The 26,133-nt window shown below is 43.3% G+C and overlaps 1 protein-coding gene across 2 annotated transcripts in view; it reads left to right on the forward strand.

Moving 5' to 3' along the window:
• Window positions 1–26,133, forward strand: part of LOC112254133 (matrilin-4) — a 56,778-nt gene that overhangs the window by 12,430 nt on the left and 18,215 nt on the right. For both annotated transcript variants that reach the window (XM_024426400.1, XM_024426401.1), the window contains exons 7-8: window positions 11,707–11,829; window positions 15,300–15,422. In XM_024426400.1, the coding sequence (XP_024282168.1) occupies window positions 11,707–11,829; window positions 15,300–15,422 (246 nt within the window). The remainder of the gene's footprint in view (window positions 1–11,706; window positions 11,830–15,299; window positions 15,423–26,133) is intronic.

Consider the following 26,133-nt stretch of genomic DNA (forward strand, 5'->3'; position numbering starts at 1 on the left):
AATGAAACCACTTTCTGTCAAAATTAAAAACATGTTATATCTGAACATTTTGCTCGATAAACTATCTTACATACATCACGGATGGACGCATCTCCTGTAGGATACCATGGTTGCCCTTAGTTTGCAGATGTAATCCAGAGACAGTTATTTTCTACATCTCCTTACCTATCATACTTTAATTACATTGATTTCAAAACTCAGTCCTCCAGAAATTGGAGAGCATACACCTAACGTTAGCTAGCTAACAGTACACTTTAACTTGACATTAGGCTCATGCAGTTTTACTATGCGATACATTAAACAAAAAAAGCTGTGTTAGACAGGATTACCTAGACATACTGACCAGCTGAAATAGACAGAAGCGTGCTGCATGACAGACCAGTCCAAATTCAAGTTTGTTATTAAAACCACTTACAGATAGGGGGCAGTATTTTCACTTTGGATGAATTGCGTGCCCATAGTGAACTGCATTAAAATCTGTCCTAAATTGCTAATATATGCATATTATAATTAATATTGGATAGAGAACACTCTAAAGTTTCTAAAACCGTTTGAATTATGTCTGTGAGTATAACAGAACTCACAGGGCAGGCAATCTTCCAAACAAGTTTTGAAATCCCGAAAGTTGGGGAAACTTTGATGTCATCGCCCCCTCCCTTCCCAACAAGTTATGGATCTGGAAACACTTCCTACATCTTCCACTAGATGTCCTCATTCAGTAGAAAGTGTAATGGAGCATTTGCTGTGAACTTTGACCTAATGGGAAGGAAAGTAGTTGGTGTCGCAAAAGAATACCATTTTGTTGTGGCGCGTTTGTCTTTGAGTGCTTCGGCTGTTCCAATCAGCCCCAGATGAAAACGAATGATCCGGTTGGAATGCTATTGGATATATTTGATTATAACATCCTGAAGATTGATTCTGCACTTAGTTTGACCAGTTTCTTCGACCTGTAATATGTCTTTTGGAAGTTTTGGAAGTTTTCATGCAAAGTTATCCTGGACCAGAAGTCATTTTATGGGCATGTGAGCTGAAAGTGGTAGCACATGCTGCTACTTGGACACTAGAATTTAACATTATGAAACAAAATGATTTATTGTTGAACTAGGACTCCTTGCACTACATTCTGATGAAAAGATCATCAAAGGTAAGGGAATATTTATGTTGTAATTTTGTATTTCTGTTGACTCCAACATGGCGGAGAAATATTGTTACGTCTGAGCGCCGTCTCAGATTATTGCAATGTTAGGCTTTTTCCGTAACGTTAAAAAACAATGTGACACAGCGGTTGCATTAAGAACCAGTGTATCTTTAATTATATGTAGAACATGTATCTTTAGTCAAAGTTTACGATGAGTATTTCTGTTATCTGGCGAAGCTTTCTATAATTCCTCCGGATATTTTGGAGGATTTTCTGAACATGGCGTCAATGTAAACCGAAATTTATGGATATAAAATGCATATTATCGAACAAAACAAAAATGTACTGTGTAACATGTCATATGACTGTCATCTGATGAAGATTTTCAAGAGGTTAGTGATGGATTTTTTTTTTTATCCTGCTTTTGTGATTTTTATCTTTTGCTGGAAAAAATGGCTAAGTTTTTTCTTTGGTTTGGTGGTGTTCTAACATAAATATATGTTGTGTTTTCGCCGTAAAACATTTTAAAAATCTGACACGCTGGGTAGATGAACAAGGTGTTTGTCTTTCATTTGAGGTATTGGACTTGTTAATGTGTGGAGGTTAAATATTCCTAAAGAATATTTTTGCATTCCCTGTGCTACCCTGAACGGGGGGGTGGAGTTCCCGTAGGGGAACCCAGCGCCTCAACAGGTTTTAAGGCACATGAAAATTCACATGTTCGCGAAGGCATTTCTGCCAATCAAAACGCATTTTGAGTTTAAAAATTGTTTACGTTCAAATGGCTCGCCTGTGAAGTAGTGACCCGCAACATACGCCTAGTTTCCTGAAATGCGTCACTTATAAGGTCCCACAGTAGACAATGCATGTCAAAGTAAAAACCAAAGGAATTTTCCGTAGAGCTCTGAGACAAGATTGTGTTGAGGCACAGATCTGGGGAAGGGTACCAAAACATTTCTGCAGCATTAAAAGTGCCCAAGAACACAGTGGCCTCCATCATTCTTAAATGGATGAAGTTTGGAGCCACCAAGACTCTTCCTAGAGCTGGCCGCCCGGCCAAACTGATCAATTGGGGGAGAAGGTCCTTGATCAGGTAGGTGACCAAGGACCCAATGGTCACTCTGACAGAGCTCCAGAGTTATTCTGTGGAGATGGGAGAACCTTTCAGAAGGACAATCAATCAATGAAATTTATTTTTAAAGCCCTTTTTATATCAGCCGAAGTCACAAAGTGCTGTACAGAAACCCAGCCTAAAACCCCAAACAGCAAACAATGCAGGTGTCGAAGTATGGTGGCTAGGAAATAATCCCTAGAAAGGCAGAAACCTAGAGAGGAACCAGGCACTGAGGGGTGGCCAGACCTCTTCTGGCTGTGCCGGGTGGAGATTATGACAGAACATGGCAGAGATGTTCAAACGTTCATAGATGACCAGCAGGGTCAAATAATAATAATCGCAGTGGTTGTAGAGGGTGCAACAGGTCAGCACCTCAGAAGTAAATGTCAATTGGATTTTCATAGCCCATCATTCAGAGTTAGAGACAGCATGTGGTGGAGAGAGAGTCCATAACAGCAGGTCCGGGACACGGTAGTACCTCCAGTGAACAGGTCAGGGTTCCATAGCCACAGGCAGAACAGTTGAAACTGGAGCAGCAGCATGACTAGATGGACTGGGGACTGTAAGGAGTCATCAGGCCAGGTAGTCCTGAGGCATGGTCCTGGGGCTCAGGTCCTTCGTAAGAAGAGAGAGCAAAAGAGAGAGAGGAGAGAGAGACGGAGAAAAAAAGCAAGAGAATTAGAGGGAGCATACTTAAATTCACACAGGACATCGGATAAAACCGGCGAAATACTCCAGATAACAGACTGACCCTAGCCCTCCAACACAAACTATTGCAGCATAAATACTGGAGGCTGAGACAGGAGTGGTCGGGAGACACTGTGGCTCTGTCTGACAATACCCCCGGACAGGGCCAAACAGGTAGGATATAACCCCACCCACTTTTCCAAAGCACAGCCCCCACACCACTAGTGGGATATCTTCAACCACCAACCTTCTACCCTGGGACAAGGCCGGGTATAGCCCACAGATATCCCCCCATGGCACGAACCCGAGGGGGGCACCAACACAGACAAGAAGATCACGTCAGTGACGCATCCCTCCTAGGGCCAGCATGGAAGTGCACCAGTAAGCCAGTGACTCAGCCCCCCTCGTAGAGGGTTAGAGGCAGAGAATCCCAGAGGAGAGAGGGGAACCGGACAGGCAGAGACAGCAAGGGCGGATCGTCGCTCCAGTGCCTTTCCGTTCACCTTCACACCCCTGGGCCAGACTACACTCAATCATAGGATCTACTGAAGAGCTGAGTCATCAATGAAGACTTAAAAGCCAAAACCGAATCTGCGTCTCTCACATGGATAGCTAGACCATTCCATAAAAATTGAGCTCTATAGGAGAAAGCCCCGCCTCCAGTGTTTGCTTTGAAATTCTAGGGACAGTAAGGAGGCCTGCGTCTTGTGACCGTAGCGTACGTGTAGGTATGTACGGCAGGACCAAATCGGAAAGATGGATAGGAGCAAGCCCATGTAATGCTTTGTATGTTAGCAGTAAAACCTTGAAATCAACCCTTGACTTAACAGAAAGCCAGTGTCGAGAGGCTAGCGCTGGAGTAATATAAAAACATTTTGGTTTCTAGTCATGGTTCCATCAGCTGTGTTCAAATCAAATCAAATCAAATTTTATTTGTCACATACACATGGTTAGCAGATGTTAATGCGAGTGTAGCGAAATGCTTGTGCTTCTAGTTCCGACAATGCAGTAATAACCAACAAGTAATCTAACTAACAATTCCAAAACTACTGTCTTATACACAGTGTAAGGGGATAAAGAATATGTACATAAGGATATATGAATGAGTGATGGTACAGAGCAGCATAGGCAAGATACAGTAGATGGTATCGAGTACAGTATATACATATGAGATGAGTATGTAAACAAAGTGGCATAGTTAAAGTGGCTAGTGATACATGTATTACATAAGGATGCAGTCGATGATATAGAGTACAGTATCTACGTATGCATATGAGATGAATAATGTAGGGTAAGTAACATTATGTAAGGTAGCATTGTTTAAAGTGGCTAGTGATATATTTACATCATTTCCCATCAATTCCCATTATTAAAGTGGCTGGAGTTGAGTCAGTGTCAGTTTAACTGACTGTTTGGCTGTTTAACAGTCTGATGGCCTTGAGATAGAAGCTGTTTTTCAGTCTCTCGGTCCCAGCTTTGATGCACCTGTACTGACCTCGCCTTCTGGATGATAGCGGGGTGAACAGGCAGTGGCTCGGGTGGTTGATGTCCTTGATGATCTTTATGGCCTTCCTGTAACATCGGGTGGTGTAGGTGTCCTGGAGGGCAGGTAGTTTGCCCCCGGTGATGCGTTGTGCAGACCTCACTACCCTCTGGAGAGCCTTACAGTTGTGGGCGGAGCAATTGCCGTACCAGGCGGTGATACAGCCCGCCAGGATGCTCTCGATTGTGCATCTGTAGAAGTTTGTGAGTGCTTTTGGTGACAAGCCGAATTTCTTCAGCCTCCTGAGGTTGAAGAGGCGCTGCTGCGCCTTCTTCATGATGCTGTCTGTGTGAGTGGACCAATTCAGTTTGTCTGTGATGTGTATGCCGAGGAACTTAAAACTTGCTACCCTCTCCACTACTGTTCCATCGATGTGGATAGGGGGGTGTTCCCTCTGCTGTTTTCTGAAGTCCACAATCATCTCCTTAGTTTTGTTGACGTTGAGTGTGAGGTTATTTTCCTGACACCACACTCTGAGGGCCCTCACCTCCTCCCTGTAGGCCGTCTCGTCGTTGTTGGTAATCAAGCCTACCACTGTTGTGTTGTCCGCAAACTTGATGATTGAGTTGGAGGCGTGCGTGGCCACGCAGTCGTGGGTGAACAGGGAGTACAGGAGAGGGCTCAGAACGCACCCTTGTGGGGCCCCAGTGTTGAGGATCAGCGGGGTGGAGATATTGTTGCCTACCCTCACCACCTGGGGGCAGCCCGTCAGGAAGTCCAGTACCCAGTTGCACAGGGCGGGGTCGAGACCCAGGGTCTCGAGCTTGATGATGAGCTTGGAGGGTACTATGGTGTTGAATGCCGAGCTGAGATGAACAGCATTCTCACATAGGTATTCCTCTTGTCCAGATGGGTTAGGGCAGTGTGCAGTGTGGTTGAGATTGCATCGTCTGTGGACCTATTTGGGCGGTAAGCAAATTGGAGTGGGTCTAGGGTGTCAGGTAGGGTGGAGGTGATATGGTCCTTGACTAGTCTCTCAAAGCACTTCATGATGACGGAAGTGAGTGCTACGGGGCGGTAGTCGTTTAGCTCAGTTACCTTAGCTTTCTTGGGAACATGAACAATGGTGGCCCTCTTGAAGCATGTGGGAACAGCAGACTGGTATAGGGATTGATTGAATATGTCCGTAAACACACCGGCCAGCTGGTCTGCGCATGCTCTGAGGGCGCGGCTGGGGATGCCGTCTGGGCCTGCAGCCTTGCGAGGGTTAACACGTTTAAATGTCTTACTCACCTCGGCTGCAGTGAAGGAGAGTTCGCATGTTTTCGTTGCAGGCCGTGTCAGTGGCACTGTATTGTCCTCAAAGCGGGCAAAAAAGTTATTTAGTCTGCCTGGGAGCAAGACATCCTGGTCTGTGACTGGGCTGGATTTCTTCTTGTAGTCCGTGATTGACTGTAGACCCTGCCACATGCCTCTTGTGTCTGAGCCGTTGAATTGAGATTCTACATTGTCTCTGTACTGACGCTTAGCTTGTTTGATAGCCTTGCGGAGGGAATAGCTGCACTGTTTGTATTCGGTCATGTTACCAGTCACCTTGCCCTGATTAAAAGCAGTGGTTCGCGCTTTCAGTTTCACGCGAATGCTGCCATCAATCCACGGTTTCTGGTTAGGGAATGTTTTAATCGTTGCCATGGGAACGACATCTTCAACACACGTTCTAATGAACTCGCACACCGAATCAGCGTATTCGTCAATATTGTTATCTGACGCAATACGAAACATCTCCCAGTCCACGTGATGGAAGCAGTCTTAGAGTGTGGATTCAGCTTGGTCGGACCAGCGTTGGACAGACCTCAGCGTGGGAGCCTCTTGTTTTAGTTTCTGTCTGTAGGCAGGGATCAACAAAATGGAGTCGTGGTCAGCTTTTCCGAAAGGAGGGCGGGGCAGGGCCTTATATGCGTCGCGGAAGTTAGAGTAACAATGATCCAAGGTTTTTCCACCCCTGGTTGCGCAATCGATATGCTGATAAAATTTAGGGAGTCTTGTTTTCAAATTAGCCTTGTTAAAATCCCCAGCTACAATGAATGCAGCCTCCGGATAAATGGATTCCAGTTTGCAAAGAGTCAAATAAAGTTCGTTCAGAGCCATCGATGTGTCTGCTTGGGGGGGGATATATACGGCTGTGATTATAATCGAAGAGAATTCTCTTGGTAGATAATGCGGTCTACATTTGATTGTGAGGAATTCTAAATCAGGTGAACAGAAGGATTTGAGTTCCTGTAAGTTTCTTTCATCACACCATGTCTCGTTAGCCATAAGGCATACGCCCCCGCCCCTCTTCTTACCAGAAAGATGTTTGTTTCTGTCGGCGCGATGCGTGAGAAACCCGCTGGCTGCACCGCCTCGGATAGCGTCTCTCCAGTGAGCCATGTTTCCGTGAAGCAAAGAATGTTACAGTCTCTGATGTCCCTCTGGAATGCTACCCTTGCTCGGATTTCATCAACCTTGTTGTCAAGAGACTGGACATTGGCGAGAAGAATGCTAGGGAGTGGTGCACGATGTGCCCGTCTCCGGAGTCTGACCAGAAGACCGCCTCGTTTCCCTCTTTTTCAGTTTCGTTTTTTGGGTCGCCGCATAGGATCCATTCCGTTGTCCCGGTTGAAAGGCAGAACACAGGATCCGCGTCGCGAAAAACATATTCTTGGTCGTACTGATGGTGAGTTGACGCTGATCTTATATTCAGTAGTTCTTCTCGACTGTATGTAATGAAACCTAAGATGACCTGGGGTACTAATGTAAGAAATAACACGTAAAAAAACAAAACACTGCATAGTTTCCTAGGAACGCGAAGCGAGGCGGCCATCTCTGTCGGCGCCGGAAGTGAACTGAAGTTTATTTAGTGCTTTATCCAGGCAGCCGGAAAGTAAAGCTTGCCAGTAGTCTAATCTAGAAGTGACAAAAGCATGGGTACATTTGTTTGCATAATTCTTGGACAGAACGTTTCTGATTTGTGCCATGTTACTTAGATGGAAAAAAGCTGTCCTTTAAACATTCTTGATTTGTTCGTCAAAAGGGATCAAGGTCCAGATTAATGCTGAGGTCCTTCAGTTTTATTTGAGATGACTGTACAACCATCAATATTAATTGTCAGGTCCAACAGAAGACCTCTTTGTTACTTGGGACCTAGAACTAGCATCTCTGTTTTGTCCGAGTTTAAAAGTTAACTTCATATGGTATAGGGGACGCATGCGTCCCACTTGGCCAAAAGCCAGGGAAAATGCAGCGTGGCAAATTCAAATAAAATGATATAAAAATCCAACTTTCATTAAATCACACATGTAAGATACTAAATTAAAGCTTCATCCAGCCAACATGTCAGATTTTAAAAAGGCTTTTCGGTGAAAGAATAATAAGAAGCTATTATCTGATGATAGCACAACAGTAAACAAAGAGGGTAGCATATTTCAACCCTGCAGGCACTACACAAAACGCAGAAATAAAATACACTGCTCAAAAAAAAAGGGAACACTAAAATAACACATCCTAGATCTGATTGAATGAAATATTCTTATGAAATACTTTTTTCTTTACATAGTTGAATGTGCTGACAACAAAATCATACAAAAATGATCAATGGAATTCAAATTTATCAACCCATGGAGGTCTGGATTTGGAGCCACACTCAAAATTAAAGTGGAAAACCACACTACAGGCTGATCCAACTTTGATGTAATGTCCTTAAAACAAGTCAAAATGAGGCTCAGTAGTGTGTGTGGCCTCCACGTGCCTGTATGACCTCCCTACAACGCCTGGGCATGCTCCTGAAGAGGTGGCGGATGGTCTCCTGACGGATCTCCTCCCAGACCTGGACTAAAGCATCCGCCAACTCCTGGACAGTCTGTGGTGCAACGTGGCATTGGTGGATGGAGCGAGACAGATGTGCTCAATTGGATTCAGGTCTGGGGAATGGGCGGGCCAGTCTATAGCATCAATGCCTTCCTCTTGCAGGAACTGCTGACACACTCCAGCCACATGAGGTCTAGCATTGTCTTGCATTAGGAGGAACCCAGGGCCAACCACACCAGCATATGGTCTCACAAGGGGTCTCATCTCGGTACCTAATTGCAGTCAGGCTACCTCTGGCGAGCACATGGAGGGCTGTGCGGCCTCCCCCAAAGAAATGGCACCCCACACCATGACTGACCCACCGCCAAACCGGTCATGCTGGAGGATGTTGCAGGCAACAGAACGCTCTCCACGGCGTCTCCAGACTATCACGTCTGTCACGTGCTCAGTGTGAACCTGCTTTCATATGTGAAGAGCACAGCGCGCCAGTGGCGAATTTGCCAATCTTGGTGTTCTCTGGCAAATGCCAAACGTCCTGCACGGTGTTGGGCTGTAAGCACAACCCCCACCTGTGGACGTCGGGCCCTCATACCACCCTCATGGAGTCTGTTTCTGACCGTTTGAGCAGACACATGCGCATTTGTGGCCTGCTGGAGGTCATTTTGCAGGGCTCTGGCAGTGCTCCTCCTGCTCCTCCTTGCACAAAGGCGGAGGTAGCGGTCCTGCTGCTGGGTTGTTGCCCTCCTACGGCCTCCTCCACGTCTCCTGATGTACTGGCCTGTCTCCTGGTAGCGCCTCCATGCTCTGGACACTATGCTGACAGACACAGCAAACCTTCTTGCCACATCTCGCATTGATGTGCCATCCTGGATGAGCTGCACTACCTGAGCCACTTGTTGTAGACTCCGTCTCATGCTACCACAAGAGTGAAAGCACTGCCAGCATTCAAAAGTGACCAAAACATCAGCCAGGAAGCATAGTAACTGACAAGTGGTCTGTGGTCCCCACCTGCAGAACCACTCCTTTATTGGAGGTGTCTTGCTAAATGCCTATAATTTCCACCTGTTGTCTATTCCCTTTGCACAACAGCATGTGAAATGTATTGTCAATCAGTGTTGCTTCCTAAGTGGACAGTTTGATTTCACAGAAGTGTGATTGACTTGGATTTAGATTGTGTTGTTTAAGTGTTCCTTTTATTTTTTTGAGCAGTGTATAAAACATGACTTACCTTTGACGAGCTTCTTTTGTTGGCACTCCAATATGTCCCATAAACATCACAATTGGTGCTTTTGTTCGATTAATTCCGTCCATATATATAAAAATGTGCATTTATTTGGCGCGTTTGACCCAGAAAAAAATAGCTTCCAAATTGCGCAACATCACAAAAAAATATTTCAAAAGTTGCCTGTAAACTTTGCCAAAACATTTCAAAGAACTTTTCTAATTCAACTTTAGGTGTTTTTAAACATTAATAATTGATCAAATTGAAGACAGGTCTATCTGTGTTCAATACAGGAAGACAACAAACCAAGCTACTTTTCAAGTAACTCTCAACAGTGTTACGCAGTTCCTAGATGGCCATACTTCTTCATTGCACAAAGGAATAACCTCAACCAAATTCCAAAGACTGGTGACATCCCGTGGAAGCGGTAGGAACTGAAAACATGTTCCTAAGAAATATCGTTTCCCAATGAGATCTCAATGAATAGACAGAGACCTAAAAAAAGAATCTGAACGGTTAGTCCTCTGGGTTTTGCCTGATACATAAGTTATGTTATACTCACAAACAAGTTTTAGAAATCTACTAATAATATGCATATTTTATATTCTTGGCATGAGTAGCAGGAAGTTGAAATTGGGTACACTATTTATCCAAAAGTGAAAATGCTGCCCCCAATACCTTAAGAAGTTAAAAATGTGCCGCAATCCACTACCTTATGTCTGAAACACAGGCTTCCAGGGAGGGCAATTTTGGGGATTCACATGTTTCATCGAAAGTTACAGCTGTGTATTGTCCGCATAGTAGTGAAAGTTAAAATTGTGTTTCCGAATGACATCACCAAGAGGTAAAATAGTGTAAACAATAGTGGTCCTAAAACCAAACCTTGAGGAACACCGAAATTTACAGTTGTCTTTTGACCAACCATCCACAGAGACAAGCTGATATCTTTCCGACAGATAACATCTAAACCAGGCCAGAACTTATCTGTCTAGACCAATTTGGGTTTCCAATCTCTACAAAAGAATGTGGCCTCCAGTAGAAAGCAGCACTAAGGACAGGGACAGATGCAGAGCCTTGGTCTGACTCCATTAACCTCTAGTGACACCCCATCCCGTGAACTGGACTGTTGTCATCATCTGACACTAATTAGCATAACGCAACGGACATAAATATTACAAGAAAATATTCCTATTCATGAAAATCACAAGTGAAATATATTGAGACAGCTTAGCCTTTTGTTAATCACCCTGTCATCTCAGATTTTCAAAATATGCTAGACAAGCATTTGTGTAAGTTTATCGATAGCCTAGCATAGCATTTTGTCCAGCTAGCAGCAGGTAACTTGGTCACGTAAATCAGAAAAGCAATCAAATTAAATCGTTTACCTTTGATGAGCTTCGGATGTTTTTACTCACAAGACTCCCAGTTAGATAGCAAATGTTCCTTTTATACAAAAATATTATTTTTGTAGGCAAAATAGCTCCGTTTGTTCTTCACGTTTGGCTGAGAAATCGCCCGGAAATTGCAGTTACGAAAACGGCGAAAAAATATTCCAAATTAGCTCCATAATATCGACAGAAACATGGCAAACGTTGTTTATAATCAATCTTCAAGGTGTTTTTCAAATATCTATTCGATAATATATCCATCGGGACAATTCGTTTTTCAGTAGGACCGTTTGAAGTAATGGCTACCTCTGTATTTTACGCGAGAATCTCTCTGGGAGCATCACTTGCGCAATGTAGCCGTCTACGGGTGTTCTTCAACATAAATGCGTAAAAGTACGTCACAATGCTGTAGACACCTTCCGGATTGGATTTTTCTCAGGCTTTCCCCTGCAACATTAGTTCTGTTATACTCACAGACAATATTTTTACAGTTTTTGGAAACTTTAGAGTGTTTTCTATCCTAAGCTGTCAATTATATGCATATTCTAGCATTTTGTCCTGACAAAATATCCCGTTTACTACGGGAACGTTATTTTTCCAAAAATGAAAATACTGCCCCCTTAGTCACAATTAAAGCAATATTCCCCATAGACTTAAGGGTCCTGCTTTAAATGACGTGCAGCTTATGAAGCCTTCATAAAGCCTTCATTAGCACTACATAAATGTGTGACAAATACAATCAAGAGCATTATTGAATACTATTTAATATTATGCATTATAAATTAATTTCTATAAGCATATAATTTTCTTGCATTTTCCTTCCTTCAGTGATCGACTACTGTTCGTTTGGGAATCACAGCTGTCAGCATGAGTGTGTGGATGTACTCAATGGCTATTTCTGCCGCTGTGCTGAGGGATACATGCTCCAAGAGGATGGAAAAACCTGCCAAAGTAAGTTTCTACACACTTTAAAAGGCCAATGCAGCTGCTTTTATCTCAATATCAAATCATTTCTGGGTAACAATTAAGTACAGTTCCTTACTGTGATTGTTTTCAATTAAAATGGTTAAAAAATAAACAGCAAAGAGTTGTTTCAAGTAAGTATTTTTGCTTGGACTGTTTGGGAGTGGTCTGAGTGGGGAAAGGAAAACTGAAAACTAGCTGTTATTGGCAGAGGTTTGGAACTCTCATATTTATCTATTAGATCATTTACTGCCAGGTGATGTCAACAGGCAGGCCAAACCTCTATCCAACTAAAAGGGCATTATCATCAATTTCACAGTATTATTCCAACCTCATATTGTGGAAATATATATAAATCATAGAAAAATCACATTTTTGACTGCACTGCGCCTTTAAGAGGCTTGAATCTTTATAAAGCCAGGAGCACGCTTCAGCTATTGAACCCAAATATTGAAGTCTATGTAAGATTAATTGACAAAAATGTTTTTGTTCTTTTACATTAGTCTACACATAGCCATTTGGGTGTACAACTGTTTTATTTTACATGGGGGGAAAAATACTCTAAATTGGATGTTCGTAAAAAGTGGTGACCATTATCTGTGTGTACTGTTAATCTAATGAACGAACATTAGATTAATAAACACAAACCTAATAAGTGGTATGACCTACAGTAGTTACTCCTCTCTACTTAAAAACAAACAAACAAAAAAAGCTATCCAACCAAGCCTTTGTTATCCAATTCACTTTCACTGAGTTTTCTAACTTAATAAAATACACTGGACTCAACTGGATATGGTCACTTGCCTAGAAATACTCAAGAAAATCTCAAGATCAATCTGCTCTTTGACAGATAGTTCCCATGAAGTGAAACCTTATATTTTCGCCAGGCCACATCCATGGATGACTATACCGCCAAACATAATACTAAAGCCTTTATTAATTTATTAATTCATCATCATACATGTGCCAAAAAAAGTATGTTGGTTATTTCTCCAATTGGTACATCACATGCACGTATGCATACGTGCATAAATGTTTGCGAGTATCTCCTGATAATGCTTACTGGCCATATCAATATTTTTGTACTGTTTTGTTATTTATTTGTGCCAGACGTGTCTACAATTACAGTGGCTTGCGAAAGTATGCCCCCCCGTGTAATTTTTCCTATTTTGTTGCATTACAACATGGATTTAAAATAGTTTTTTGGGGGGGTTGTATCATTTGATTTACACAACATGCCTACCACTTTGAAAATGCTAAATATTTGTAAATTATTTTTTATTATAAGACAAAAAAACTGAATTTGAGCGTGCAATACTTTGTAGAGCCACCTTTTGCTGCAATTAAAGCTGCAGGTCTCTTGGGGTATGTCTCAATAACCTTGGCACATCTAGCCACTGGGATCATTGCCCCTTCAAAACTGCTCCAGCTCCTTCCAGTTGAATGGGTTCCGCTGGTGTACAGCAATCTTTAAGTAATACCACAGATTCTCAATTGGATTGATGTAGGCTATTCCAAGGCTAGGCTATTCCAAGACATTTAAATGTGTCGTAATGAGCGGACTAAGGCGCAGCGTGAGTAAAGTTCCACATATTTTTCATCTCCGTGAAACAAACAACTAAACGTGAAGTCATGACGTGCACACAGGCAACTAAACATAAACAATATCCCGCAAATGGCTACTTAAATATGAAAAATGGCTACTTAAATATGGTCCCCAATTAGAGGCAATGATTACCAGCTGCCTCTAATTGGGAACCATACGAAACACCAACATAGAAAATTTTAACTAGAAGACCCCCTAGTCACGCCCTGACCTACTACACCATAGAGAAACAAGAGCTCTCTATGGTGAGGGCGTGACAGGGTCATCGTCCTGCTGGAAGGTTAACTTCTGTCCCAGTCTCAAATCTCTGGAAGACTGAAACAGGTTTCCCTCAAGAATATCCCTGTATTTAGTGCCATCCATCATGCCTTAAATTTTGACCAGTTTCCCAGTCACTGCTGACAAAAAACATCCCCACATGCATCATGCTGATGCTGCCACCACCATGCTTCACTGTGGGGATGAATATCTCGGGGTGATGAGAGGTGCTGGGTTTGTGCCAGACATAACGTTTTTCTTGATGACCAAAAAGCTCAATTTTAGTCTCATCTGACCAGAGTACCGTCTTCCATATTTTTGGGGAGTCTTCAACATGCCTTTTGGCGAACACCAAATGTGTCTGCTTATTTTCTTCATTAGACAATGGCTTTTTTAGCCACTCTTCCATAAAGCCCAGCTCTGTGGAGTGTACGGCTTAAAGTGGTACTTTGGACAGATACTCCAATCTCCGCTGTGGAGCTTTGCAGCTCCTTCAGGGTTATCTTTGGTCTCTTTGTTGCCTCTCTGATTAATGCCCTCCTTGCCTGATCCCTGAGTTTTGGTGGGTGGCCCTCTCTTGGCAGGTCTGTTGTGGTGCCATATTTTTCCCATTTTTTAATAATGGATTTAATGGTGCTCCGTGTGATGTTCAAAGTTTATGATATTTTTTTATTACCCAACCCTGATATGTACTTCTCCACAACTTTGTCCCTGACCTGTTTGGAGAGCTCCTTGGTCTTCATGGTGCCCCTTGCATAGTGGTGTTGCAGACTCTGGAGCCTTTCAGAACAGGGGTATATATACTGAGATGATATGACAGATCATGTGACACTTAGATTGCACACATGTGGACTTTATTTAACTAATTACGTGACTTCTGAAGGTAATTGGTTTCACCAGATCCTTTTTAGGGGCTTCATAGCAAAGGGGGTGTACACATTTGCACGCACCACTTTTCCGATTTGTTATTATTTAGAATTTTTTTAAACAAGTATTTTTTTTCATTTCACTTCACCAATTTGGACTATTTTGTGTATGTCAATTACATGAAATCCAAATAAAATCGATTTAAACTACAGGTTGTCATGCAACAAAATAGGAAAATCTCCAAGGGGGATGAATACTTTTGCATCATTGGTATTACCAGGTCGCAGTTGTAAATGATAAATACAATAACTCAAACGGTAAACAGTCAGAAAGTACATTAGACTGACTGCCGGAATATTTTTCTCAGCTGATCCTCAAATCTGCATAACATTCAAGATGGTTAGGATGATCAGTAGTAAGCTGGACTGCCAGTATGAAGTAAATGGGTATCACTTCACCTAAGGTGCACACGCGTAATAAATTAATATTAGTTATAAGCATGTATGTTTTACAGTCAACACATGATATCTCCTGTCTTTGGCAATTTTTCAACACGACTCAAAAGATTTTACCTCAGGATCATTATGGAATGATAAGACATTTTAAGACTGTCATAACTCCTTACTGCATGACAATGCATAATGTGTGTGGACCTTAATGAACTGTATTCTGTACATGACACCACAGCCATGCCGTAATCAGTGTCTCTGTTTTTTATGAAACACAGTGATGGACCTGTGTGGTGAGGGGAAGCATGACTGTGAGCAGATCTGTATCGCCTCGCCAGGCGTCTTCACCTGCAACTGCAATGCTGGCTACACTCTCAACAATGACAAGAAGACCTGTACAAGTTAGTGAGGCCAAACAGTAGAATGTATTTAGCTGGGAGCAGATCTATCCAACAGCATATTTAAGGTGGCTGCTTGTTAAGGTTTGCGGTGATCATTGTGAGCACAACAAATCTACATACTCTTCCATATTGGTCAAGCCCGAGACCCGCCTTTAAAATATGAATAGTGAAAATCTGTTCTAAAATGTCAATCAATCAAAATTATATTTAACGATTAACTTTGACTATATATCCATAACACATTCATTCCACATCTATAAGTGTTTAATGAACATGTTATAACATGTCCCAACCACATTATTAAAGATTAATGAAAAATATCCATAGCATATCTATAGCACATTCATATCATGCTATGCAAGAGTTCATATTTAGGCATCTTAATAGATGCATTGTTACAATGACAGAGTAGTGTCATCATTATGACTGTTCTGAAAAGTGTGCTTCTGCCATACCATTGTTATCGTATATGCCAAAAGGCCAAATCAAATTTTAAAAATGTTGAAAATTATGCTTATTTATACAACGGGTGTTTTGGAATTCCCATTGTTAGACCTAATGTTATAGTCAAGGGCAGCAGGTAGCCTAGCGGTTAGAGTGTTGGGCTAGTAGCCAAAAGGTTGCTGGTTTGAATACTGGATATGGTCACTGAGCCGTCAAGGTGAAAAATCTGTTGCGGTGTCGCCAATTTAGCAACTTAGTTGCTATATTTAGTGAGTTTTCAGACCCTTCCAGAGACTTTTATGGGTAAAAGACTCTAGCGACAAATTCAAAATGCCATCTAGTAACTTCTGGGACAAATCAAGGAGCCAATAGCAGATCTCACTGAAAAATAGTTGGCAACACTGATCTGTTGATGTGTCCTTGAGCAAGGCACTTAACCCTAATTTGCTCCAGTGGCGCCGTACTACTACGGCTGACCCTGTAAGACAACACATTTCACTAGACCTATCTGGTGTATGTGATAATAAAACATCTGTTTATCATGCCCATGATACACTAAATACCATCCACATGGCGAGTACATTCAGAAAAAGTGCCATCATTTACGTTGTTACCAAGCAAGCACTACTCCTACTACTACTTTTACAGACCCACTGCCCAGCCATGCAATTTATAAACTTAATCACCACTGTAAAAAGCATCTAGACATTATAATTTGCAACATCAATTTTGAAATTCAATCTCCACTGTGTCTCAGAGTAATAAACGGAACGAGACCAATGATTTATAAACAAAATGATATGACTGATAGGGGGCACTGTGTCCCATAGTAGGGAGTTGGAACGAGACCAATCATTTATAAACTATATACACTAGATGACTGATAGGCGCTGTGTTGAAGCCACAGTGTCTCCATCTTGGCATCCCCTTACCATTTTCCATTTTTTGGGGAAGCTTTAGAAATGCATTTATTAATGTCTACATTAGTTTTTGCCATATCAGGGTGATTCGTGCAAGTTGGTGGAAGAACACGGGAGTTCTTATAGAACACCAGCAAAAAAAGCCTCTATTTACATGTTGCTTATGAGTGCATTGCATACTACTTTTGGATTATAATTGGATTTTAAGGCTCGTATGATTGTCCTGCTTAATAATAAACTTCAACCAGTACAATGGCTCTTTGGCTAGCTTTTTTGATACAGCCTATGTCAATGAGCGTTAGCATTCCAACTAACAACTGCTGCATTCCAGATAGTTATTTTGTAAAGAGCACAACCAAATATAATCTTAGAGACTGTTGAAGCATTTTAGAAGTAATAAAATTCAAATCTAGACTATGTTGAATGGGAGCAGATGGCGATGGTTTTCTTACTGCAGCCAAGAGTCTCGCGCATCTGTGTGTGACGTCAGTGTGTCGTGTACTGGAAAAGGTTGTATTAATATCAAATCAAATCAAATGTATTTATATAGCCCTTCTTACATCAGCTGATATATCAAAGTGCTGTACAGAAACCCAGCCTAAAACCCCAAACAGCAAGCAATGCAGGTGAAGAAGCACGGTGGCTAGGAAAAACTCCCTAGAAAGGGAAAAACCTAGGAAGAAACCTAGAGAGGAACCATCCTATGAGGGTGGCCAGTCCTCTTCTGGCTGTGCCGGGTAGAGATTATAACAGAACATGGCCGAGATGTTCAAATGTTCATAAATGACCAGCATGGTCGTATAATAATAAGGCTGAACAGTTGAAACTGGAGCAGCAGCACGGTCAGGTGGACTGGGGACAGCAATGAGTCATCATGTCAGGTAGTCCTGGGGCATGGTCCTAGGGCTCAGGTCCTCCGAGAGAGAAAAAGAAAGAGAGAATTAGAGAGAGCATATGTGGGGTGGCCAGTCCTCTTCTGGCTGTGCCGGGTGGAGATTATAACAGAACATGGCCAAGATGGCTACATTATCACCATATTAGATAACAGAACTAACGCATTAGTAAACCCGCTACAGTCATGCAGTAAGTACAGTGCACAGTTAGCAAGCAGTTTAGCAGTTACACTGGTGGGTCCCAGTAGCAATAAATTATTAAAACTAAAAGCTTACCTTGACTTGGAAGAGTTCCAGTGTTGGATAGCCATAACCAGTTTGGTAACATAGCATACCTCTCTGTTTGAGCCGGGTGTTTGAGTAGGCTAAGCTAGATTGCTGATTTTTTAATTTTTTTAAATATAGCTAGGTCTCTCTTGCTTTCCCTTAAGTTTTTGTTCAAAACTGTTAAACTATTGTCTTTCTCTCTTTTTAAGTCAACTACTCACCACATTTTATGCACTGCAGAGCTAGCTAGCTGTAGCTTATGCTTTCAGTACTAGATTCATTCTCTGACCCTTAAATTGGGTGGACAACATGTCAGTTCATGCTGCAGAAGCTCTGATAGGTTGGAGGATGTCCTCCAGAAGTTGTCATAATTACTGTGAAAGTATATGGAAGGGGTTGAGAATCATGAGCCTCCTCGGTTTTGTATTGACGTCAATGTACCCAGAGGAGGATGGAAACTCCGGCTACGCTATGGTGCTACCCGACAGTGCTGTTGAGGCTACTGTAGACCATTGAAAAACAGTGTTTTAATCAATTATTTGGTGATGTGAATATATGTAGTATAGTTTTATCTAAAAAGGATAATGTTTCACAATTTAATTTCTTCTGAAATTCAGGATGGTCCTCCCTTTCCTCCTCTGAGGAGCCGCCACTTGTGTAGAGTGCATTCGGAAAGTATTCAGACCTTTTTCTACATTTTGTTACAGTACAGCCTTATTCTAAAATTGATTAATAAATATATTTTTTACTCATCAATCTACATACAATACCCCATAATGACAAAGCAAAAACAGTTTTGCAAAGTTATTGAATATAAAAAAACAAAAATAACTTATTTACATACGTACCACCTCTACTCTCCTGTAGCTGACTCCTTCCATGCCTGCTGTAGCACGCTATCAGCCAGCCACAGTCTTTCAAACTTTGACCACAACTCTTTGGTCGCGAGTGAGAGTGCTGTTACCTCTTCCCACGGTGGCCTCACCTGTGACTCAACCCACTGTAGCACTGGCTGTAGGTCTGTGTCCTGTCCCTGCTGCTGCCCCCATTCAGCCACGTTGACAGTCTGCAGCTCACAGCAGACAGGCCCGCTCGTCCGACAGACTGTGGCACAGACCCCCTCCTCTGCACACAGCTCTCTCTCACGTCCCTCTCTCCGCTCACAGTGGAGGCAGCCATCTGCAGTAAAGGGCAGACGGGACATGGCGTTGGCGTTAGAGTGGCGTGCCCCTGCCCTGTGCACCACTGTGAAGTCATATGGCTGAAGCTCCTCCAACCAGCGTGCCACCTGGCTCTCTGAAAGACATGAGCCACGGGAGAGCAGAGTGGTCAGTCCTTACAGGCCACCCAGGTAGTACTTGAGGTGTTTGATGGAAGCCACAACAGCCAAGAGCTCCCGCCGGGTGACACAGTAGCGGCGCTCATGTTTGTCAAATGTTTTGCTGTAGTACGCCACCACTCTCTCCCCCTCTGGCCCCATTTGGGCCAGCACCCCACCCATGCCCACATTGTTCGCGTCTGTGTCCAGGATAAAGGTCAAGGTGAGGTCAGGGGGGTCGAGCACGGGGGCCTCGATCAGTGCACGTTTGAGGGTGTTGAAGGCCCCTTCACACTCCACTGTCGAAGTGAAGGCCTTGTCCTTCGGCAGTAGGCAGTACAGGGGAGAAGAGACGCTTGAGAAGCCCCATACAAACGTCCTCTAGTACGAGGCCAGACCCAGGAATCTCTTCAGCTGACGCTGGTCGGTGGGGGTGGGCCAGTCTCGGACAGCCACCACCTTGTCCTCCATGGTGCTGATGCCCTCCTTCCCCACTCGTTGGGCCGAGAGGGACACCTCTCATGAATTGGCACTTCTCTGGGTGGAGCTTCAGACCTGCGGCAGCCACGCACTCCAGCACACGCCGTAGCGCCACCAGGGCTGACTGGAAGGAGCTGCCATTGGCCAGGATGTCATCGAGAGATACCAGACATGGCTGTCGGGGGAAGCCATCCAGTACCTTGTCCATCAAACGCTCAAAAGTAGCTGGAGCGTTGCACAGGCAGAAGCACAGGACCTTGAACTGCCAGGGTCCTCGGTTAGCGGAAAACGCAGTTTTGGCTCTGTACTCTGGGGAGAGGGGCACCTGCCAGTAGCCACTGCGGAGGTCTAGTGAGGAGAATCAGGAGGACCCCTAACCAGGTCCAGCGACTCATCGATACGTGGTATGAGTCCTTCCTGGTTTCCTCATTCAGCCGCCTGTAGTCCGCACAGAACCTCAGCTTGCCCCCATTCTTAGGAACCATGGTGACTGGCGCCGCCCAGGGGCTGTCTGAGGGCTCGATGAAGTCTGCCCGCTGCATCTCCAACACAGCCTCGTCTGCCGCCTCCTGGCGTGCCAGCAGGATACGGTGTGGACGCATCTTGATGGGTCGAGCATCACCTGTGTCGATCTCATGCTGCACCAGATGAGTCTGACCCACCTCTTCCTCACTCAGCGCAAAGCTGTCTCTGAATTCAAACAGTAACCGTTCCTGCTGCTCGTGGTCAACACCAACACAGTTCCACTGCAGACACAGACATTGTCCTCTCCTCTCCCATCTGGGGTAGCTGGGCTGTGGTGGCGTGGCCCGGGCTCACGGAGGGATGTGTTGTGGAGGTAGCTGGGGTATGTAACACACAGTCGTAGGTGACAGGGGGGCTGGGGAAAAGGCACAGACAGATGTGGGGGAGGGGGGGCAGCCATGAGTCTCTGCTGCTTTAACTGTTGGAGTAAAGTGTACGTTGGGTTGAGTGAATGTGAAATTAGGGGGAGCCATGGGGACTGCCGGGCCTCCCTGGAAGCTCAGTGTGCCCCCATTTAGGTCTAACTGGCAGCCTGTGCTTTTAAGAAATTTTAATCCCAGGATACAAGGGTCCTGCACAGCTGCACCCACACAGGATGACAGACAGACCTGCCCCCTACTGTCAGATCATTATTCTCTTCCCTTTCATGGCTGCCAGCTCCCCTGTGACTGTGTGGAGCTGCACAGTTGTGGGCTCACACTGAGTCCAACCTGGCACAATATCCGGCCTCACCAGGGTTACTGTGGACTCGGTGTACCCCAGGGCAGAGCAGGGCACCCCCTCCACAGTGACAGCGACATGACAAAAGTCCCCAACACAGGTCCGACCCAACACAACAGGCTCCATCAGCTTGCCCTCGTCTGCTTCTGAGACAAGTGGAGCCTTGCTTCCCCGTCTGTGCCGGTGGGCTCCTCCTGAAGATGATGGTGGTTTGGCAAGAAAGCCAGGGGTCTGCACTACCCTGTCTATGCGGATCCCGAGCCGTTTCCCTGAGCTCTGGGGGACATGGGGCAATCCCGGTGCAGATGGCCTGGCTGGCCACACCCCCCAGCAGACCCTGGGACCAGGGCGTGTGTTTCTTGTCGCCTGTAGCAACACAGCACTAATGAGTTCAGTCATTTCAGCCACCCATGCAGGCTTTTCCGTCTCTGGGCTGCTCTGCCTCACAGCCCGCACAGTGGGTCTGTCTCCCTGCACCCCCATCAAAGCCCCATCTGAGGCCTCAGCCCACACCAGCTCCTTCTCCAAAGCCATCTGAAATTACTCAGGATGAGCCAGCTGGGTCTGTTTGCTCAGCTCCATAGGAGAAAGTGCATGTATGAACTGGTCCCGTGCTAGCTCGCAAGTTCGCTTGCAAGGAGGGGGGCATGTGAGCATATTCACGCCGAGAGAGGCTCTCAATGTCATTAGCTAGCACCCGTAGTGGCTATCCAGGCTGCCTACGTCTATTACTCAGTTCAGAGCGCAGCAGCCTGGGCTGTACACACTGTCCAAAGCATCTCCGCAATTTTCCCACTACAGCCCCATAATCACATCTGTCCTCTGGGCTAATCAATATTAAACAGGCCAGAGCATCATCTGTGAGGCACAAAGTCAACTGCAGTGCCCTTTCTTCATTCGACAACCCCTCAAAATTAGCTAACAGTTCAAACTGAGCATGAAAAGCTTCCCAATCCGCCTTACCGGAATACTTTGGGGTCTTAACAGATACGGATGCAACCGGGAACTGGGAGCCACCATGTTTGTATACATCCTGAGCCCCCCCAATTCACACAGGCTACTGTTTGGCCGTAGCCCACGCCAAATGATACCCTATAAACCAACCGTGAGCTTCTCTTGTGAAGACCAGACGTAAAAGAGAGAACAATGGCTAAACCTGGTCTTAACTTCCAATGCTCCATCCCCCTGCCCAACCCCCCTTCACGCCACTCCGCCAACCACCAACATTCCAGGCATTCCCGTGATTGGCAGATAGCAGGTTGATTGGCATGTCGGACCCCGTAAACACTGGGTACTGGTAAGTACAACACAACCAACTGATAGCCTAACACATAACAGACTGTCTGTGCAGGTCGCTACAGTATTAAGGATCCTCATTGGCACTCTTCCTGGGGTGCAACAACATTAAGGCAGTTATAAACAATAAAAAATATTACATGAAATTACATTTCACAGCACATTAAGTGTGTGCCCTCAGGCCTTTACCACATATCTACAATACAACATCCATGTGTAAGTGTGTATAGTAAATGTGTTAGTATGTGTATGTCTGTGCCTGGTTGTGTCTCTTCACAGTCCCCGTTGTTCCATAAGGTGTATTTATATCTGTTTTTTATCTGATTCCACTGCTTGCATAATTTACCTGATGTGGAGTAGAGTTCCATGTAGTCATGGCTCTATGCAGTACTGTGTGCCTCCCATAGTCTGTTCTGGACTTGGGGATTGTGAGAGTCTTCTGGTTGCATGTCTTGTGGGGTATGCATGAGTGTCTGAGCTGTGTGCTAGTAAGGCTAGGCGTCCCACTAGCGGGACACCTGTCAACAACATCCGATGAAATTGGTGGGCGCGCAGTTCAAATAAATAATCGTAATATTAAACATTTATGAACATACATGTGTCTTATATAGTTTAGAAGCTTAAATTCTTGGATAATCTAACTGCATTGTCTGATTTACAATAGGCTTTACAGCGTAAGCATACCATGTGATTGTTTGAGGATGGTGCCCCACAACATATTATTCAAGCAGCATAGGCTTCATAAAATCCCAAATAGTGATTAAATAAATCATTTACTTTTGAAAATCTTCCTCTGTTTGCAATCCCAAGGGTCCCAGCTACAGCATGAATGGTCGTTTTGTTAGATAAAATCCTTCTTTATATCCCAAAAAGTCTGTTTAGTTAACGCCATCAATAGAAATGTAAAATTAGCTGATTTTCAACTGAGACTCTTTGTACAAAAACTCAAAATTCTTGCTTGTTTTTGAAGAAACAAGCTTGAAACAATGAACAAAGACTGTTGACATCTAGTGGAAGCCATAGGAATTGCAATCTGGGAGCTGGAATTACATAGAACCCATAGCTTTCCATTATAAGAGCCTGGGAGTTTTTAAAAAATCATTCCGGTTGGTTTATCTTTGGATTTTTGCCTGCCATATCAATTGTGTTAAAGTCGAATACATTATTTAATCATTTCTACAAACTTCAAAGTGTTTTCTATCCAATGCAACCAATTATATGCATACCCTGGCTTCTGGGCCTGAATAACAGGCAGTTTCCTTTGGGCATGTCAGTCAGGAGGCTTATTCAGGAAAATAAACCCTAGCCCTAAGAACAGACAGCTTGGTACATTTATGTCAATTCTTCTCACAAATGCAAGTAGTGACGAAGTTACTCTCTTCTCTACCTTGAGCCAGGAGAGATTGACATGAATATTATTGTTAGCGCTCCGTGTACATTTAAGGGACAGCTGTGCCCTCTTTTGTGCCACCTGAACACACGACTGGATGGTAGTCTGTAACAAACCTAGGGCCTGTAGGACCTGCCTTGTTAATAGTGTTGTTAAGAAGGCAGAGCATCGCTTTATTATGAACAGACTTCTCCCCATCTTAGCTACTGTTGTATCAACATGTTTTGACCATGACAGTTTACAATCCAGGTTTACTCCAAGCATGTAAACCTCAACTTGCTCAATTTCCACATTATTTATTACAATATTTAGTTGAGGTTTAGGGTTTACTGAATGGTTTGTCCTAAATAAAATGCTTTTAGCTAGGACTAACTTAGGACTAATCTTTGTTAAGTTTTGCAGCGATTTCACTCGCTGTAGTGTGGGAAGCATTTGAGTCAACATGGGCCAGCATCCCTGTGGAACCCTTTTGACATCTTGTAGAGTAAATGCCCCAATGAATTAAGGCTGTTCTGAAGGCAAAAGGGGTGCAACTCAATATTAGGAAGGTGTTCCTAATGTTTTGTACACTCAGTGTATATTCGGATCTGCGTATAAACGTATAATATGTTATGAATTTTCAAAACGTATGATAGGTTACGAATTCTAGGTAGGTGGCTAACGTTAGCTAGCTCGCTAACTTTAGCTAGGCTAGGGGTTATGGGTTAAGGTTAGGGGTAGGGCTGTGGCGATCACAAAATGTATTCCGCAGGTGACTGTCAAGCAAATAACTGTCGGTCTCACGGTAATTGACTGCAATTAACATAAACACATTTAGCATCTCCTGGCTTCCACACAGCCTACACGCCACTAATGCAGACCTTGGAACTACATTTTTAAAAGTCTAATAAATCCATGTAATATAGTCTACACCATCACAATAAATCCATTATTTATTTTAGACAGGTCGAAAGAAACATGATATGAAGAAAATGTAGTCTATTTCAGAAGAACAGAACAGCATACTCTGAGTTGTCCTTATGTTAGGTCCGGATCTGGATATGCCAAAAGGCTATGGGCTACATTAGTTAATTTAGCTTAGAATTTTGCTTAGAATTCCATGGCATTATTTTATATTTTTTTATAGTATGAAGAATACAATTGAATAAATCTGAATAAAAGTGAAAGGATATTTTCTCCAAGTGATTTGAAGGAGTGCGGTTATAAATAGTTACTCCTATATGCTTAATTTAGAGTTATAAATGTAATTTATGTTTTGATTTTTAATACATTGTAAGGATGCATTATGCGACTCTAATGATGATTTGAAAAAAGTGTCTTGAAAGTCATGAGTTCTTGCTTAGTTCTTGGCGCAGGCTGTACACACTTCATCAGTCACTCATTCACAAATTGACATGCACTTGATAATGTCCTGAATTTCACGGCGGCATCCCCTTTGTGTTGCCATAATGCACCCTTTTGTGGCCTGTGGCCGTGGTGCCCTTGGCCCGGAGTGCTGCGTTGTGCCCTTCTCCCTGCATATGTAGGAACTCCTTCAAGACTGTTGGAAAAGCCTTCCTCATGAAGCTGCCAAGATGTCATAAAGGCAAAGGGTGGCTTCTTTGAAGAATATAAAACATAAAATATATTTTTATTTGGTTACTAAATGATTCCATATGTGTTATTTCATAGTTTTGATGTCTACACTATTATTCTATAAATGTAGAAAATAGTACAACTAAAGTAAAACCCTGGAATGAGTAGGTGTGTCCAAACTTTTGACTGATACTGTATCTTAAGCTATCACTTTAAATACGGTGTACCTTTTTAGCTAGAATTTTGTTGACAGACTCACTAGAATACACTGTATATTGAGAGAACGGGTTCAGAATATTATGGATCAATGGAAGAAATCTATCTAAATATATGCATATTCGTCTCCATTTCAAATGGTAGATCTACAAATACTCTGATCATGTAAATTATTAGTTAGACAAGTATTTATGAATCATACTGATGAATAAAATACAGTGGTTTGATTCATCCTGAAAGTTGCGAAATTCAGTTATACAACCGATAGTAATGTTGGAAGATTAGTGCACATAGAATTATAATAGGGAGAAGAGTGTACAATACAGGCTATACCATCGTCTATTGTCTGCACTAACCATCAGGTTCTGCTCCATAATGATTTAATAAGCCTACATGTCATTTTTTAAAAATATTATCAACTGTAACTAATGAAACTACCAAGATGATCATACCAAGATGGCGTAGCAGTCGGAAGTGTGTTTGTCTTTGTCTTATCCTGTGTAAATAGTTTTTTTTCATATATATTTTAATCTCACTTTCTATCTATGAACTAAATATACTTTCCTGTAACCCGCCTCACCCAATGTGGTACAGATCTGCTTTGTTTATTCCTTATAACTGGAACCTCCATCAGGAGCTAGCTACTAGCTATCAGTCTTTGTTAGCC

Source organism: Oncorhynchus tshawytscha, linkage group LG07 (genome assembly GCF_018296145.1).
Source record: "Oncorhynchus tshawytscha isolate Ot180627B linkage group LG07, Otsh_v2.0, whole genome shotgun sequence".
NCBI lineage: Eukaryota > Metazoa > Chordata > Actinopteri > Salmoniformes > Salmonidae > Oncorhynchus > Oncorhynchus tshawytscha.